Source organism: Neolamprologus multifasciatus, chromosome 3 (assembly GCF_963576455.1).
Source record: "Neolamprologus multifasciatus chromosome 3, fNeoMul1.2, whole genome shotgun sequence".
Classification (NCBI taxonomy): Eukaryota; Metazoa; Chordata; class Actinopteri; order Cichliformes; family Cichlidae; genus Neolamprologus; species Neolamprologus multifasciatus.
Window position 1 is genome coordinate 4,160,302 of NC_140441.1, and position 19,949 is coordinate 4,180,250.

General features: G+C 39.3%; 1 protein-coding gene across 1 annotated transcript in view; it reads right to left on the minus strand.

Moving 5' to 3' along the window:
• Window positions 1-8,629: 8,629 nt before the first annotated feature.
• The window catches only part of LOC146521147 (macrophage mannose receptor 1-like), a 47,759-nt gene continuing 36,439 nt past the window's right edge, over window positions 8,630-19,949 (minus strand). The window contains exons 4-5 of the mRNA XM_085154498.1: window positions 9,646-9,734; window positions 8,630-9,562 (exon numbers count right to left, since the gene is read on the minus strand). Coding sequence (XP_085010624.1) covers window positions 9,437-9,562; window positions 9,646-9,734 — 215 coding nt within the window. The 3' untranslated portion in view covers window positions 8,630-9,436. The remainder of the gene's footprint in view (window positions 9,563-9,645; window positions 9,735-19,949) is intronic.

The following is a 19,949-nucleotide window of genomic DNA, read 5'->3' on the forward strand; positions in this document are numbered from 1 at the left end:
AACTGATTGCACTAGCACATGAAAGTCACCAAGGGATTGTCAAATCAAATCAAATCACTTTTATTGTTACATCACATGTGCAGGTACACTGGTACAGAACATGCAAGTGAAATTCTTGTATGTGAGCTTAACAAGCAACAGAGGTGTGCAAAAATACAATAACATAAGAACAAGCAAAATATAAGAATGGCTAAATCTGAGAATTATATGAATAAATATATGTACAATATAGTGTATGCGCATTACTGAATGTGTATACTAAATATGTATATATAGAATAAACAATAAAATAAAATATACAGAGGTCGGCAGTTGGAAATGTGCAAAACAAGTGGTATTTATATACAGTATGGAGTGCATAATGTTGAAGTTATGGTAAGTGAAAGTGAGGTGTCTATGAAGTGTTCAGCAGTCTGATAGCCTGATGGAAAAAGCTGTTTCTCAGTCTGCTGGTTCAGGACCGGATACTGCAGGACCTCCTTCTCAATGGAAGTAGTCTGAACAGTTTATGGCTGGTGTGACTGGAGTCCTTGATGATCCTCCCCACTTTCCTCAGGCACCGCTTCCTGTAAATGTCCTGGAGGGAGGGAATTATCTGTTCAGAGCACCGCACTACTCTCTGGAGAGCTTTGTGTTTGTAAGCAGTGCTGTTGCCATACCAGGTGGTGATGGATCCAGTGAGGATGCTCTGAATGGCACATCGGTAGAAGGTCCTGAGGATGCGGGGGCTCATGCCGAATCTTTTCAGTCTCCTGAGAAAGAAGAGGCGCTGCTGCTGTTTAGGATTGGCTTCAATTTTACTGTGCAACATCACATGCAACTATTTCCTTCTGTCCCTATGAACTCCTGTATGGCAGAAAGATGCAGACTAAACTGGACACCACTCAGTTAAGAAATAACAGTTAAAAATGCCACTTCACACTGATGACAAGCATCATGCACGGAAGACTTCTTATCTTGCCTGGCTGGGCAGCTCTCTGGGTGCTCAGCACCCCCAAAGCTCTGATCCTAGAATCGCCCCTGAATGAAAGTGATTGGTTGAACTGGTATTCGTGTTCGTGATCTGTGTTATCCGCATTTTCATCAGCGTAAGAGACTCAGCAGCAGATTAGAATAACATTTAATAAATCACCAAATTAATACAATGAAGAAACGATCAAACCTGTTCCGACAATTTGAGTTTGTATTCCCTCAGCTGCAGACTCGCTGCTGTTTAAATGTTTGAGAGGAAGATTAGATAGAAAACAAACGTCAAACATAGACTCAGTCTGCGTTCACATTTGATATGAGGTCAGCACGTATAGTGGCTATGTCCTGTCTTAAGATCATATATGTAAAATTGTTGTCTGACCTGCGTCGATCCAGCCGCTCAGAGTCCGTGGTTACCATGGCTACTGCATAAGCAGCTGTAATGTAAACAGCTGGCACAGCGGAAACCTACCGGCAGCATGGGTGTTTATGTTTGTCATTGCAAAAGAACTGTCTGAATGGTTAACTGAAGTTAACTTGGATAAATTATAGTTAAGGAGTATCACATATAACGCCCACGTGAGCTGTGTAACTGTTCACCACTACACTGAAATATGTAGGCTATTACTGAAATACACGTGCTATATACCTATGATATAAATAGGGAGGTCCTATTAACATGTTTATTTTTAAAGGCCACCTTCCTGTCTTTAGTCTCATTCATGAGCAGTATTAGTTTTCTTCTAACATCCAGAAGTCTGCACCATGTGTTTCATTGTTTGTAACAAGCCTTTGACAAGAAAAGAAAAAAAAGAGAAAGAAAATTACAAATTATATGTTAACCTCATTTTTTTTTAGTTAAGTAATCTCTAAAAATTCTAACAGACAGCTGGTGCTTAGAATACAGTTGAATAACTATTAAAAAACAGATGATATAATATTTCTGTCCAGGTTGCAGTCTTCATGATGAACACGCTGTTGCAAACTCTGCTCCTCTTGGTGGAAATGCGGCTTCTCTTTCCTCTTTGTATAAAAACATTTTAAAAGTTAGTTTAATCTCAAAATTCACTGTTAAATCCAAAACACACCAGATAAAGAAAAGCGAATGGTTCAGTCTAACACATGTGCCAGTGAACCATTAAACGTCTGTAAAACTGTGCAGTTCTGAAACGTAACTTTAACCTCAGCCAAACCGATTTGCTCAGTTGTAAATAAAACAGCGAAGTAAACGTGACCCGACAGACAAAACCTGAGTGAATTAAGTCCAGCATTTAACCACTGAGAGCTAAAACTCAGCTGAGGTTTCAAAGCTGTGTGCCGGTGACACCAGCTGCTGATTAAGTGGGTTCGTCTATGAAGTGCTCTGTATGGAAACAAGCTCCAGCAGCTCTGCGCTTGGGAAAAAATACTATATTTACTTGTCCTGTGCAGAGAAATGCGCTGACATTACGTTATATCGAGACCGGTGTTCCAGATTAACTGCCTTTGGTTGAACAGATGTGCGGCAGACTTGCGTTTCAGGAGCTGCTACCAACAAACCAGCAAAAAATGCCAAATGTGTCATCTGTGACACTTGTGAGGTTATCTCAAACACACTCCATCAGTCTTGATGCTGTTGAACAACAAAATGTTTAAAAATGTCTCGAGTTTAAACTAAATGGTTAAACTAAACACTTTGATTAAGCTTTGGTGGTTGCGCTCACCTCAGGGTACTCACAACAGTCCAGAGAAACTCTCTATTTTAAAGGCCTTTGAGTGAATCCAGCACCAGGTTCTGGTGGAAGATGCGGTTCTCTGTAAAGCAGGCATCTCCCTCAAATGAACACCAAGGCTATGTGAGACTTCATCCGTCAGCAAGGAACTATCATTAATCTGCATGCAAGAAAACATGCATCGACTTTTACTAAGATCGCCTACATCTCATCTGCACACCTACCTCCAGCACCACTTGGAAAAAGCCCCACAACCTCTACCATCACCAGAACTTTGTCTTCACTGACTGTTTCTACATCAACCTCTGAGACTGTTGGGCCCTTCATACTGCCAAAAAAACCCTGCAGTCAGACCAACCCTGGTGATTGTGGCCCTCCCACACTCTCATTACACCCAAAATTAGCACTCTAGACACTGCAGGCAGGGTTTCAGTCTGGACAAGGGCAACCCAGTATAAGCGTAAGCTTAAGGCTCACCCCTCAGATGTAGGAGCCAAAGTAGACTAGTACAAGAAGGATGTGATGGTTTGGGATGTCCAGCTGTCGGTTGTTAGACAGAGTGCTGTGGGTTTTTTTTAACCCCCTTGCAGTGATGCACGTTCTCTCTCATATAGGCCTGGGATGATTTTTTGGGAGACTGTTTTCCTGCTTGGAATTGCATATATAGGATTCAGTGCATAAATAAACTTTCTGAATCCTATATCATCCACAACCAAAAATGGTTGGAAACCAAGTGCAATCATTTCTTGCCAGGTCTTTATCTTGCTGGGGTCATGATTAAATACAAAGAAAAATTTGCCTCAAAAGTATTGCAAAAGTGTTTGATACGCTCCACAAGCATAAACTAAGACTTACAAATGTGTACAATGACTTGTGTAACTTACAACTGCGTGCTTCAATCCACACATAATCATGAAGCAATCTGATCACACGTTTGAATTTACTTTTTATCTTTGACGTTTACATAACCCATTATTTTAAAATTTCACAATTACCTCATGACTCGTATAACACATTTGTTTTATGATTTACTTTCACACATGTGTATTGTAGAATAGCTTTGGATTAAGGTTGTCAAACTTTGATACTAACAGACACAAGACTACGACTGCCTCTCAGGAATGTGGGTGGTGGTTGTGATACCAAACCAATGTAGTGTGGTTTGTACTATGGTTGCCATGGTGATGTGAGCGGCGTCATCCCGATATGAAAGGTGCAAGACATGAAACGTGAGCTGGACACTGGATTCAAACCAAATAAGGGGAACTGGGGTTTTCCCCCAACTTTGTGACCAATCAGATAAAAAAAAAAAATAAAAATAAAAATTCTGCTTTTACCACGTGCAAAATAAAAGTGTGTACAGCTTGGGTGTGGCAGCTTTTTGGTTGCAATGCAACCAAATTTTTCCGTGGTGCGACTAAAAATAAATATTTGGTCGCACCTGTGCGACCAACTGTTCGGGTAACAAAAAAAAATAAAAAAATCTCTGCAACTCTCCATGTGGTCAACAACAGACACCCGTTGGTCGTGTCCAAATTCATGGGCTGCATCCTCCTGAGGACCTCAGAAGGCCTGGGTAGGCCGGAAGTAGACGGCTGTGAAATTGGACGGTCTAGCCTTCTGATTAGCGTCACCGCTGTGTCGGTGGAGTTTAATAAACTCGGCCGTCTGCTCCTTGCTATCTGGAATATAACAGGACACTGGCGTAAATTCTCGACCGTCTCACACTTCCGTTTAATCAGTTTTCTGTTTGACGTTTACTCAGCTGTGTGAAAACCAAGGAGGAACCCACTCGGGGGATTAATAAAGTTTTATTTTATCTAATTTAATCTAATAACTTTAATCTCAGCCAAACCGATTTACTCACGAACAAACAAAACACTGAAAAAAGCCCAACAATAGCATTTTTAGGTTGTCTAAGTGACTTATATATTACGTTTAACCCGAGCAGCGATAGTCCGCGGCAATATGAAAATGGTGTGCCGGGAGTTGTGCCGTTCTCGGCCGCATCAGTGACCCTCGAGCTCTCGGCTTGCTATCGAGCTGGTGGGTAGCAGACATCTCCGAAAACGTCGAAGTACTTTTGCAAATATGCGATATCTTGATAAACCGAGCAGATATTTGATGTTTACACAGCTACTTTCTCGCCTGAAAATATGTTAAAAGTTTATTTTGTGACCCAGAAAGATTAGTATGAATAATTTTAAAACTTAGTAGCGGCCGCCATTGTTGGAAACTGGAGTTTGGGTGGGCCACGCTATGAATTCTGGGATATGGTAGGCAACAAAGGACACACCCGACCCATCCTTCAAATTCGGGGAAACGGAGGACGCATTTGTCGACTGCATTCGGAGGAGTCTACGAATTTGGACAGCCTTTGGCGCGTCGCTGTGACGTAATCGGTCTACAAATGCGGCCTCAGGAGGATGCAGCCCATGAATTTGGACACGACCATTATGCCCCTATCGTGGACTAAACCAATCAGAGATAGTCAGGGGCGGGACCTCTCTGGTTCAGTTGAAAGTGCAGGTGGAAGAGAGAGGTGAGTAGTCTGAATAAGGCGATATCAATTCATTAACGGATTCCACACAAAGACGTAAACACAGAGTGGACCCGACACATCAGAATCAGCTTTGTCTTTCTCGGCTTTCTCACCCGACGGCTCGTACACGGATATGCTGTCGGAGCTTAGCGTTTCTGATGTGTCGGGTCCGCTCTGTGTTTACGTATTTTTTGCGCTGATTCTGAGCTGCAGGTTTTGTCTCTCCAACTAAAATTCGCCGAGCCAGCAGCAAAAGAAGCAGCAAACTACGCTTCACATTTGATCAATGTCGTCATGAATTCCCTCTGACTTTTGCTGTTTTGCTTCCACCACAATAAAAATCACACTTCCTGCACAGCTCTCTCTGTGTACTTCAGGAACAGTTTCCCGTCTCAAATATGTTTTCTGCATTATTCATTCGCTTATTACCCACCAGTCTACCGTTGTTTACAGCGCTGTCTTTTTCTTTTTTCACTTAAATGACCTCCGACAAGAAAGCCTAATGTTACGGTTCTGGGTCAGTGTTGACCCAGCATTTTGAGTTTCTTATATTTTGGTTCAGCTCAGTCAGCTGCCCAGCAGCCACCTTCAGCTCAGTGTCCAGTGTTTCCTGCTCAGCAGCCGCCCGTAGCTCAGTGTCCAGTGTTTCCTGCTCAGCAGCCGCCCGTAGCTCAGTCACCAACTCCACCACCATCACTTTCATCTCAAGTTCAGTCACCCATAGCTCGGTCTTCGCCCCCGCTATCTATAGCTCAGTCGCTACCACAATCGGATTTTCTGCAAGCTTTGTTACAGTCCATAACCCAGTCAGTAGCTCAGTTAGTGGAGGAATCATTAGCGTTGTCATCTGCTCAGTCATCCACTCATCTTCACCCTCAGCCAGGGGTCCCTATTGCCTCTGGCCCTGCATCTGCTCCAGCTGGAGGGTCCAAGGAGCCCGTCCAGCCTCAAGTATCATCAGCTGGGGGTTCGGGAGAACCCAGCCAGCCTCAGGTTTTGTCAGCTGGAGGGTCCGAGGGGCCCGTTCAGCCACCTGTCTCCGCTGGAGGGTCCGAGGGGCCCGTTCAGCCTCTTGCCTCTTCAGCTGGGGGTCCGGGAGCACCCAGCCAGCACATCCTCATGTCTGCTGACGGTTCTTGTGAAACCGTTCAGCCACCACCGGCTCCACCTCCTGCAACCTCAACATCCACGCCGCCTGCAGCATCGCCGCCACCCTCGTCTGGTCCTGCCTCGTCTGGTCCTGCCTCGTCTGGTCCTGCGGTTGCCACACCGCTGTCAGAGCCAGCTCGACCTGTTTCGCCTCGCCTCTGCCGGCCGTTTTCCGGGCCTCTGAGTTGGCGTCATGGCCTTCGGGGAAGAGTTCGTCGCCGCCGCTGGCATCGCGGCCGACCTCCGGACCTGCTCAGTGGCCGCCACTGCCTTCCAAGTGGACGGCCTCCTGATTGGTTTTGCCTGTGCCGTTGCCGTGTGCACGGTCGGCCTCCAGAACTATTTGCCCGTCGTTGCCGTATGCACGGTCGGCCTCCAGAACTTTTCATGGACTCTTGTTGAGCTCTAGTTTCGTTTAGTTTTGGTGTGCTTTCCTGCGTTTTTGGACTCTTGTGCTCCTTGTTTTTTTTTTGTTTTTTTTTTGTTTGGCTTCTGTTACCCATTCCCTGATTACCACCCTGTGTATATTAGCCCTGTGTTGTCCTCAACCCAGTGTCAAGTCGTACCATCAGATTTATGCCTGTGTGTTTCTGTTTTCCATATTCAGTGTTCACTTCATGTTTTGTTTTCGTACCAGCAATAAAGCTGAGGTTTTTGAGTTTCAAGTTAGTGTCTGAGTCCTGCGTTTGGATCCTCCTGCCCGCACACAGAGCCCTGACACCTAATTTTTGCTCTTCAATACTGAAGAAATTTAAACTTCTTAAAATTATGCAATATTGCAGAATATTTTTAAGGTTATCTGCTATAAAAAGCCAGACCAGGAAAATCTCCATGTTTTTCTGTGTTTTATCCTCAGTTACTTTGACACAAAGGCATCTGCTTTGGTGTTCACAATTCTGATGAAGTTTCACATGTATCAGTACTGAAATGATCAGAATTATAATATTTCTGACTGTCTGAGGCTAAATTGAATTGAATCAGGACTTTAAGAACCGGAATCGAATGGATTATAGAAATCAGTGATGATACCCAGCCCTAGTGAGTAGCCTAGACCTGAGAGAAGTGGACGTAGCTGTGGGTAATAAGAAAAGATGAAAAGAACGATTGATAACCTTTTTTGTTAAGTTAAGGCCTGATCCTTCTGAAATTCATAGCCAGTGCGCTGACACAGTGCCATCAATCTTTGAATGCTGAAAAAGCACAGTGTATCCAGAAAACACATTATATGCTGCAATAAATGCACTGCCCAAGTGTCCCCTCTCTCCACTGCCTTTCAGCAGCATGCAGTAGCAAACAGGTCGTCAGAGGAGGCCAAGACGATTATTAACTTTAACATTTTCTACAATATTGACAGAGTACTTTAAGCACAAGATTGTTAGTTAATAATTTAGAAATGAATATTGTCTGTATGGACTTCCCCCCCAAAGAAGGTGCACATGTAAAACTGCGGTGTTAAGCGATGCGGTTGAAAAAATTGTGTGCGCCTAACTTTTGTGCCCATGTCAAAAAGTTAGTCTAGAGCCCTTACGAAGCTGAACTTAATAAATTTTGTATAAAATATCAGTATTCAGGTTTGAGCATAGCATTTGTAAAATAGTTTTTACATGTGGTCGTTTGTCTCTAATTAATAGGGAGGGAAAAAGGGGAAGCTCTGACACGTTTCAAATTCTTAAGCTTTGTTGAGATTTGCAACGTTGGTTGAGATTGTTTAATCAGAAAATGGAAAAGAGGGACATTCAAGATTTTCCTCCCTTTTTGTTTCATTTTTCTGAAGTTTAGCACTTCATTTGAACATCCACAATTTGACATTTGTTCACTTCTATGTTGGGTGATGAAAAATAGTTTTTGAACTATTTGTCAAATTACTTGTCAAATGTTGTTATTAATTGTGTGTATATATAATCTAACAGTTGACATTATGATCAATAAATTTTCAACTACACCTCTTTAAATTTTAGTGTTTAAAGATTCAATTTTTAATATCACATTTGATCTCTGACCTTTCCTTTAAGGGGAACAGACTGATTTGAAGGTCAAAGTCACTATAATATTATAGTGGACTACTTAACATAAAAATAATTTTCAGACTGACAAGAATACACTGGTAAGGAATACTTAACTAAGATGATTTATTTTATTGTAATGACTTTTTTCACTTCAGATTTACATATTTACAAAAGTGTTTGTCCCCTTCCTGATTTTCTTTTTTTGTTTCTCATACTTCAATGTTGCAGATTATCAAACAAATTTTGAATTTGAATTTATTTATTTAAAAGGGACAGTGCAGTTTATCATAGTCCAAGTACAAAACATGAAACATAAATTTATAGCTATTGCTAATTTTCAACAATTGTCCCTTGTTTGGCTTACAATCAAAATAGATACATTTTACAATAAAACATACATTTTCATTTCATCACACAAAGATAACACAAGTAAACACACGTCACCACAACAGTAACTATGCAAAAAGGACTTCACACATCACCTACTCTGCTTACTAGAGTTAGCTTCCTCTGCTTCTGCAAAATGACAGTTAAGGTAGAGTGTCAGATACAAGTAGATCCAGCATGCATTGCAACTGGACTCACTTGAAAGCTATGATCCAAATTTTAATTAGGTACAGTTTAGGACTCTTATGGTGCAGTTTATGGCTGCCATTGTTATGGGAATCAAACAGTCTATCTAAGCAGTAAACAAACATAAATAGTGCAATGTTTTGTGTTTTTCGTCCTCCCTAAGTTATATCTTGGTTCTTCAAGTCAGCAGAGGTTGCTGTCAGAAAGAAATAGAAGTATAGATCTTAATACAATGCTTCCACAAAAACCTGTGCAGTGACTCCCACAGAAGGACAGTGTCGAAAATGATGAATGTATGTCTGTCACGAAAACTTCAGATGATTACAAAATAAATGAGTCTAAAATTATTTCTACCAAACTACAACTGCAGCTGAACAAATGAGCTGTTGGTGAAACTTTACACTCTGAAATATTGAAAGATTTAAAGGATGAGACAGCTCAGCACAGCATGTTATTAACTTCACACATGAAGTGGTTCAGTCCAGTCAGACTTCAGTTTTGCAGCCACCGTCCCCATCCTGCTTCTTTGACTGGTCGTCACGGTATCTCTGGACTTTCCTCCAACGAATCCTGAAGTCTGTCAGTCCTTTTGACAGCATGAGGCCTGACAGCTGGACAAAATGTGCAGATGATGAAAAACATGAAGCATAGTTTGAACTTGTGTCAAGTTTGTGTTTGTGACTGAACTGCTGACCTGCTGTGAAACCTGCTGCTGGATCTCTGTGCTGTGCATGTCTGCCTCTGACTGAAGCGTCATTTTCAGCACTGTTTGCTTTGTCACTGCTAAAAATGAACCACATATAAAAACACAAACATTAGTGTTTTACATGATGACAGGATCTTACAGTGTTTGCATTCTGGACCTCACCTGTGAAACAGAAAAAAGAGAATCTGTCGTGACAGTAGATATCATACCATTTTCCATTGTTTATATTAAATGATACACAGTACACATTGGAATTTGCATTATTAGGCTGAGAAAGCTCCCAGTTAGTGAATGTTGAGGTTGTGTTGTCAGACCAGAAGGCCCAGGGATCCCTGTAGAGGCCAATCCACACATACTGAACCCCTGATCGATTCAAAGTGAGCGTGATGTTGGATTTCTCCTCTTTGCTTCTTATACTGGTCAGGTCTGTGTGGTATGTCCTGCAGTACGACTGAGCCGCTGATCAGGAGCGGCTCTCCATCACTAAGATGTAACTTGAGTTTTTGGCTGCGAAAAAGGATGAATTGAAACACACATTCTGAATCTCATAAAATTGTAGGGATATCAAGGGCAACAAATCTTTTTCCTACCATTGTAACACAGGAAAGGGTAAGATTCTCCACAGGGTCTATCATTCATCTGTGTTTGTCCCTGAAGAGCCACACAGTATTCCTTTGATTTTACACAGTCTGGTTGGCCATTAGCCCAGATCAAAAATTCATGTGTACTGCCAACATAAAAAAGTTTTCCCTCCATGGACCACTTCCAGCTGTAACGATCACTATAGAGTCCTATCCAAGCCCAAGTATTGATCCTTGGTGACATTGAGAAAAGCAGTTGGTTGATGTTGCTGTTGTAGATGGTGACCAAGTCAGTGAAGTGTTCTTTGCAGTAACTCTGAGCTTCAGTCCAGGACATTTTCTCATTCACAAAGTGGTATTCTCTGGAGTGGGGAGGAAGAGTGGAAAGTCCTCCTGAGAAAAATAAGACAAAGGCTATTTTATTGTGGAAACTGGGCTCTTGGGTGAATCAGGGGAAAAGACACATTTACAAAATAAAAATGACAATACAATTTACTATACGATGCAAGTATGAGGTGGGATTTATGGTATTAATACATTGTTAAAACACTTGAGTAGAATTTTCAGTTATCTGTATTTTACTTGAGTATTTTATCTTTGCTCCTTATATTTCTACACTGATTTCTGTAATTTTTAGTCGTTACAGTTTAAGAATAGGATCATTACTTTAGGTTTAACCAATTTGGGGGAAATTTGTATTTCACATCACTGTGCCTTGAGACATCAAACTTATTTGAGGTTAAACTGAGGCAACAATAACACATAAAAGACAGTCTTACTGGTCAATCCATCAGCAGGACTTATGACATATGATCCAGGGTGTCCTAGTGGTTGTTGCGCTTATGGAGACCATTATGTTCAGACATGGTGTTCATTACGGACAAATTGTGGTTTGCACAGACGTCCAATAACACTTCACAACTCGGGTTCAGATCAGGTAAGCTGTTCTTCCCAATCATGCCCCCTCCAGATTACCGACACAACCACTGAAGTCTCCCTCTAGGACCTAGTCCCTGGATGAAGAACCATCAAGCACCCCACCCAGGGACATCTAGAAAAACTGGTACTGTGAAGTGTTTTCAGCGCATAAGCACAGATGACAGTTAATGACCCGTTCCCCAACCTAAACGATTGGCCGAAGAAACTTCCGTCTTAAGGGGAAAACTCCAAAGTAAGACTTTACATCATGAGGCAACATCTTATCAAAGTTGTGTCTGATACCTGAATTCCATAAAAGTTGGGACAAAATGAACACTAAAAGAATTTTAAATCACGAGCCAATATTTTATTCACAATAGAAAATAACTAACAGAAGACTACACATAATATATTTGAAACATAAATGCTGAATAACATTTTAAGGCTTGCAGTTAATACATATGTTTTTATTGCCACGCCAAACAATAAATGCAACAAAAAAACAAAACAAAAACAAACTTAACAAAAAATGGTTAAATGTGCAGATAGTTATTTAAAAAAGCTTTAACTTGTGATTTTGTCTTTTCTCAAAAAGACAAGTTTTTCAGTTTTGTCAAATTGACTGCAGGAATTGGAACCCTTCAATGATGAAATGTAAGTGAAATTGTAACATTTAAGAAAACAAATGATTGTTTAAATAGCAGGTCCTTAATACGCAAAATAGGTTGATGAAAAATAAGTTGAACTAACTCAAAATGAAGAAAATGTAAGATGAACTTAAACAATTCAAGTTAGTAGGCCACTCTTTTTTTAGCGCTTAGGTTTACAGCACGTAATTTATTCAGTACCAGTGACAATGCACATATCTTCATTCTGTTGAACATATTAGCTATTTTTTTCTCTTTACCAGTCATGGATCCTACATTTGCAGTCCTTACTCTCACACTTCAGCTTCTTCTGCACGCGTTTAGCTCGCTGGGAGGTGACCTGACCGTAGGCAGTGCTGGTTTGACTCCTACGCATGACCCTTCAGCTTTTTCACCTCTTTTCAGCAGATAGTTCTGCTTTTCCAGCTGTTTTCAGAAGTAGATTTCCACTACACGGCATTCACCCGCCATTTTCTAGTTCACCTACTGTTATCATCTTTAGTGCCCTGTATCAACACAGAGCAGAGCAGCTACCTGAACGCTACTCTAACAGAAGTACTTGACTACCTGGTAATTCTCAAACATGTAGTCTAAAGCAGGTAAATTGAAAGCCAGAGAGGAAATGGCCCGTCACAAATGTATAAGACCATCATTAATCCTAGAGAAATAGTTTGTTGCTTTAGAATAAGGCCCTCCGGAAAGCTACAACATCGTATTATTCATCGGAGATTGAAGAAAATAAGAACAGCCCTAGGTTTCCCTTCAGCACTGTAGCCAGACTGACAAAAAGTTACCAACAGGGACTAGAAAGAAAGAGCATATTTCTCCTGTTTTGGCTTCCCTTCATTGGCTTCCTGTTAAATCCAGAATTGAATTCAAAATCCTGCTCCTCACATACAAGGTCTTAAATAATCAGGCCCCATCTTATCTTAATGACCTTGTAGTACCATATCACCCTATTAGAGCACTTCGCTCCCGCTCTGCAGGCCTACTTGTTGTTCCTAGAGTATTTAAAAGTAGAATGGGAGGCAGAGCCTTCAGTTTTCAGGCCCCTCTTCTGTGGAACCAGCTTCCAGTTTGGATTCGGGAGACAGACACTATCTCTACTTTTAAGATTAGGCTTAAAACTTTCCTTTTTGCTAAAGCATATAGTTAGGGCTGGACCAGGTGACCCTGAATCCTCCCTTAGTTATGCTGCAATAGACGTAGGCTGCCGGGGGATTCCCATGATGCATTGAGTTTTTCCTTTCCAGTCACCTTTCTCTCTCACTATGTGTTAATAGACCTCTCTGCATTTAATCATATCTGTCATTAACCTCTGTCTCTCTTCCACATCATGTCTTTTATCCTGTCTTCCTTCTCTTTCCCCAACTTTGCCAAATATTTCATTTGGCAAAGACCTGATGTATTGTTCCTGATGAAACCCTCCTTTGTTTGTGCTTACTATCAGCACTAGGAAAACACTGGCTGATGGTAGGAGAGATGATAAAAAGAAGCAGGAAAAAAAAAATCCCCATATTCGAGAAAATATTAACTCAGCAGCTAAAACGTGGTAAACCACTTAGTTTAATAAATATTATATTTAAATAAAAATGTTAAAAAAGGGAATTTAAATTTGAAATAATGAACGTGTTTTAGTATGAGGAGATGAGATTTCATCTTTGTCCTTGTGGCTAATGTTAATAAATACATTGTTTAAAAATGTGGAATATAATCTGATTACCCAAACGACATCAGTCTGTCTCGATGTGTTTATAGACTATATTTCAAATGTTTAAGATATTAATATCACAGACCTGAGAGCAGCAGGATGAGAAATAAACAGGTTTCTTCCATTCTTTGCTTCTGTATAATAGATAGTCATCATGATTATTATTGTACCATAATTATTATCAAAGCTTTTTATCATTTAAGGTTTCTCATCTCCAGTCCAATAAGTTGCTTAGTATATAGTTCATATGCATATCCAAAATAATTATATCAAAAAGGATTTGAGTATTTAAAATCCACAATGCCTTTAAAATAATGTTTTAAATCAGATAAATAGAAAAAAAAAATAATGATGGGTGACTTGCATGACAACGTATCTTGTGATCTCTTCAGGGAAGCTGAGTTTAACCAGGTCTTCATTTGATCCTTTGATATATTTTACTGTCAAATCAGGACACCTGAAGGGAGTGAACTTTCTGTAGAAATTGGGCACGTGTGGAGTTAGAGTAAAAAATGTGTTTTAATGAATGTTAATTATAATATTATTACATTCATGTAGTCAGGCAAACACTGTTAACATACTTTAATAAACAAAATCTCTTGTTTATTGTATATTTTGAGGTTTGAACAAAGCCAACACAGTTTTTTTTAATTCTTTATCCTTCTTTTTTAAGTGTTGTAATCTTACAAAACAATTTCTAAACATAAAAGTATTTAAATTTGATGCTAAACTTTGAATAGTGTAAATGTAAACGTTTGATATCCTAAGGAAGGCCTATCTGTAATGTTTAAAGACTTCTATTTCCAAAATAAAACAACATTTAGCTCTTATGTTGGTGCCATTCCCAAAACGTAATATATAGTGGTATTTTTTGGTCATGTGACCATACCGAAGTTTTTTAAACCCACAAAATCTGTAAATGATGTTACTTAACAAAACATAAGCAAGGTTACACAAAGGTGATTCTGCTTCACCAACATGCAAATCATTAGGAAATCCAATTACTAAACAGAAAAATAAATGCAAAGAACTTATCCATAGTACTAGGAACAGACATCATGGGTGTTGTTAGTAACAAGTGGGAAGAACTATGGAGTCTGTGCTTGTAATTTGTCTTCATGATTCAGGTGACTGTACAGTTTATTAGCAGGCATTTCAATTCACTACTTTTTATTCTCTGGTAAAGAAATATAAAATTTAAAGCAGGGGGGACTGATTAGATGTATGTATTGTCTAAATTAGAATAATAGTATTGTATTCACATTTGGGGGGCAAACCCGATGGATGATACACTATAGTCCTAATATTTGAACATCTTGTAAAGAGTTTTTGCAGTCATATGAACTCAGCATTATTTGCTGAAAACAGCAGGAGAAAATCTGAGTTTCTATTGTCGAGTGACAGTGTTTCATGACTGTAACAGCAGATGTGTGGATTTAATAAGAGAGGAACCCAAAAGCAGAAAAGTGGCATTACTATGAGTGGGCTTTATTCCAAACGTGAGACTACAAACAGAACCGAGCATGGCAAGGACAGACCTAAGAAATGACCTGAACTGGGAAAGCTGGCAAAACAAACCTGAAATCATTACACGCAGAGGTAACACAGACAGACCAGGGACGAGCAAAGGAGAACACACACTATACAAGCACAGAGGGAAATGAGAAAACTGCACAAAGGATGGAGACACAGCTGAACCTAATTAACATGATGAGACAAGGAGGAAGCAAAACTGCATACACTGACATAAGACTTGGACCTTCAACGTATAACAGGAAACATACTGACTGAACTCAAGATAGGGGCTCAAAGACAAAAGCTTCACAGAGAGACAAGGAAACATGAAGCACAGAACAAGAACAGAAATCATGAACTACAAACATAATATAAAAGAGAGCTATTAATTCAAGGAAAAAAACTAAAACCAAAACGCTGGGTCACAGACCGTGACTCTCCTCACAGCTGAGGTGATAAAAGAAATTATTTGAGTGCTCAAACAGAGCTTTTCCATTTTTGCTCATGATAAAGCATTTCTATACTTAATCAAAGATAAGTCAAACTATAGGTTTGGTCCAACGGTCAAATGAGAGATTTGGTCTGAATAATGAAAATGTCTATTCCAATGTCTAGATGTTGATGACCAACCTGTTATATTAATGTTTGGGTTTGATGAGATCAGAACTGTGTCACCAACTCATCATTATCTTTTCATGATTTTAAACAAGATATAACAGTTGCTATTGTAATGCAGTGTATCACCACATGGTGGCGCCTCCTGTTTAATGACTGGTGGGTCACCCCCTTTTTGTTCTTCTTCGCACTCCTCCTGTAATGGATGCTCCCGTGTGTACGCGGACTAGTGTGCTCTTTAGTAATGTGTGGTAGAGGTAGCACTTTTATTTTTGATATTGTAAATAAATGAGTACTTTTTGGAAAGTCAGAAGCTGTTGCTCATTCGCTATCCACCTGCACACCTCCGCGGCTGGCTTCATCTCCACCGCACGTTACAAAGAGAAAATAGTAATCCTAGAATTATCAGTCGTATTTGATTTAACTCAAGTCAAGTCAAAGTCAGCTTGTCAAAAACCATGTGTACAGATCATACACAGACTTTTTGTTGAAACCTCTGGCAGAACCAGCCTCAATGACAAAGGACGGGACAAATGAGATGGTGTGGAAGAGAGCCAGAGAGCAAAAACTCCCTCTTAAGAAGAAGAAACCTCTGGTGTATACAGGGCACAGCAGATGGCCTGCCCGTTACTCTCATGATTAATTTTCACAATGAAAATATTAGTTTAACATCCAGAAGTCTGTACAATCTGTTTCATAGTTTCTAACAAGCGTTATCGCTTTAACGAAGATTATGCGTGTATACATAAGCCATGCTGATAATTGAAAAGAAAAACCACGAAGATCAGATGTTAATCAAATTTAATTTTAATTCTAATAATCACAAATATCACACAAAGACTACCAAACCTATAACAGTCAGCTGGTGTTTAAAAATGCAGCTGAATAAATATTTTGAAAAAGACAATTGAATTTTTTCCGAAGCAGGTTTGACACCAGATTTCAGTATCTATCAACATACAACACGGTGTGGTCAAAATGTTCTCTTTCCTCCCTAAACATGTTTTTAATATTAGTTTTAATTCAAAATTCATGTTTGAAACGAGTATAACACAAATGAACATCCAGAAATAAATATCCAATAGAAATAACCTAAATTGAGTCCGGAGTTCGACCTCCAACAGGTGAACATTAGCGAGAGTTAAGATATGTACCAACTTAACCACTTGTGAGGTGAGCTGGCAGCCATCTCTATGATCATTGGTGTACTTTTGCAAATATTGAAAGAATAAGCCACTGAATTCTACAAAATATTAAAAGTGTAGCTGGTGACAGACTCAGAGAATTTCAAAAGATAAAATACAGTTTGGGTCCACACATGTCCAAATGCCTGTGTGTAGGCCTGGTTGGTATTGAGAAACAGCCATTAAAAGAATGTCTACCTGGCCAAAGCTCGGTCATCATAAAACCATCATCAAATAATTTATTAAATGTGTTAATAATTACTAAAAATAACTTATTAATCATTAAATTAACTTAAATTAAATAATTCAACAATATTAAATGTTTTAAATTAAATTAGAAGATTAATTATTTAATTAATTATTAATATACTGGTCAAAAGTTTTAGAACACCTGAATTTCTGCAGTTATTTTTTGCATATTGAGTCATTCAAGTCCAATGAAGCGCCTGTTATGGTACAAAGATAAGCTATGGGACTGCTGAAAACTCTACACAGGTAATATTGACTCGTGATTCAAAATTTGAAATCTTTGGTCCATCACGCAGGTTCGTTGTACGCGGTTGAGTAGGAGAAAGGAAGGTTTCAAAGTGTGTGGCATCAACTGTCAAACACGGAGAAGGAAGTGTGACGGTCTGGGGCTGTTTTGCTGGATCTTGAATCAGTGACTTGTACGGAGTGAGAGGCACTCTTAACCTAAGATGACTACCACAGAATTCTGCATAACCATGCAGTAACCGCTGGTATCTGCCTAGTTGATCAGGTGTTCACCCTACAGCAAGATAATGACCCAAAACATTAGTCTAAGCTAGGCCAGAACCGCCTTAGGAACAAAGAACAAGATGATAAGCTTGAAAACATGGAGTGTCCAGCAGAGTGTCCAGACTTGAATCCCATCGAGCTGGTTTGGGATGAGTGAAAGCAAAGCAACCTACAAGTGCCAACATTTGTGGGAACTTCTGGAACAGATATGGGAAGAATATTTGATTTCCATTGTAGAAAGAAGACCACAGGTGTGTTCAGCTGTTACATCTACCAAAGGTGGCGACTTTGATGAGTCATAAGCTTAGGATACATTTTGGTCTATAAATTGATTCCATGATTTCTTTTTTTGCCTACAATTGCTTATTTGTACTAAAGTGACCTGACTCATAATTTGACTGTAGAATTTTCAAAATTGGAAAGATTGGGGTGTTCTAAAACTTTTGACCGGTAGTGTACTTTTATTAATTCATTCCAAATTAATTATTTAATAAAACATTTAATTAACTATTAATGATGTTCTTATTTCATTCATTTTGGGACCCTCCATCTGTAATGAATGTATAAAAATACATAAAAAATAAGGCTTTTGGATCTTTAACTGTCTCTTGAAAGGGATCATTCAGATTTAAATTAGGCAAGGTTTGGGACACTTATGGTCCCATTTATGGCTGCCATTGTTATGGGTATCAAACAGTCCAGGCAGAAACTGGACATAAACGAAGCAATGTTTTGTTGCTTGTTGTCCACACTTTAATAAGTCAGCAGAGGTTGCTGCCACAGTGAAACAGAACTATAGATCTCAATAAACTGCATAAAGAGAAAGCCTGTGTGGGCTCTTACATAGAAGGACAAAAATGATGAATCCAAGCTTATCATAAAAATTTCAAGATGAATCACAAAATTATTGACCAGATCACTAAAATAATTTCTACCAAACTACAACTGCAGCTGAACAAATGAGCTGTTGGTGGAACTTTACACTCTGAAATATTGAAAGATTTAAAGCAGGGATCCCCAATCCCAGTCCACGAGGGCCGTTGTCCCTGCAGGTTTTGTCTGTCACTTGAGCAAAAATACCACTATTCGGTTTTGGGAGTGGCTCCACTTGCAAGTTTGTTTATTTGTCATTAAAAGTCTTTTAATTGTGAACATTATAAAATGCCTTCTCTTCCTAGGACCTTGTATGATCTTGTGTACATTTGTTTCTCATTTTAATAACCTGATTTACCTAATGATATTCATGTTGGTGAGGGAGAGTCACCTTTCGGTAATCTTACAACAACATCATTTATAAAATTTGCTTTTTTAAACATGGGCACTGTCACTTGAGCAAAAATACAACTATTCAGTTTTGGGATTGGCTCCACTTGCATTTCTGTTTGTTTGTTTTATCTGTCATTGAAAGTCTTTTAATCATGAACATTATAAAATGTCTTTCTATGTCTAGGACAGGGGTCGGCAACCTGCGGCTCCTTTAGTCCTTACAGTGCAGCTGCGCGTGGTTTGGGAAAATAAATTAGAAGTATTTAGCTGAAGTGTATTTTATTTATGTTAGTTTTTTTTAACTTGTAGTTCTAAATTGGAAGATTATTGTGATATTTAAATATATAAATATATTATAAATATTTAAACACACATTAACCAGGTAAAATACATATTTAGGGAGAATTTTGCAAATATCTATTTTTAATTTTTTAGCAGCATAGTGCTTTTTTTCCAATTATTTTTTAAAAGTCAGGTCAAAGCTCCAAAAGCCCAAAGGCAAAATATCTGTTGCTCACAACAGTTTTTGTTTGCTACATGGATCATTTTAGTTCAGCTTTCCTTTTGTTATATTTCTTTAAGAGTTCAAAATGTGTTAATTACATAAATAACATGTAATTTTCTCTGTAGCACTTCATGGATTTCACAAGCAACACACCTTAGTTGTTCACACAAAGCATAAAGGTAAAAAACAATATATACAGTGTTATCTTCATTTTAGATATCTAAAAGTATTTGTGGCTCCCAGTGTTTTCGTTTGCGTGGAAACCGGGTCCAAATGGCTCTTTGAGTGTGAAAGGTTGCTGACCCCTGGTCCAGGACTTTGTATGATCTTGTGCACATTTGTTTCTCATTTTGATAACCTGATTTTCCTAATGATATTCATGTTGGTGAGGGAGAGTCACCTTTTGGTAACCTTGCTTCTTTAAGCCTTGACGCATATCATTTATAGAATTTTTATTTTGAAACAAAAACAGGGTCTTCAAGGTGTCGCTGTGGTCTTTGGTGCATATGAAGCATATGGACACAGTATTGGGTCTATGAAGCGCTAGAAGGTGGTGGTGGGAGGGTGTCCAAACTAGCCCAATGGAAGTGT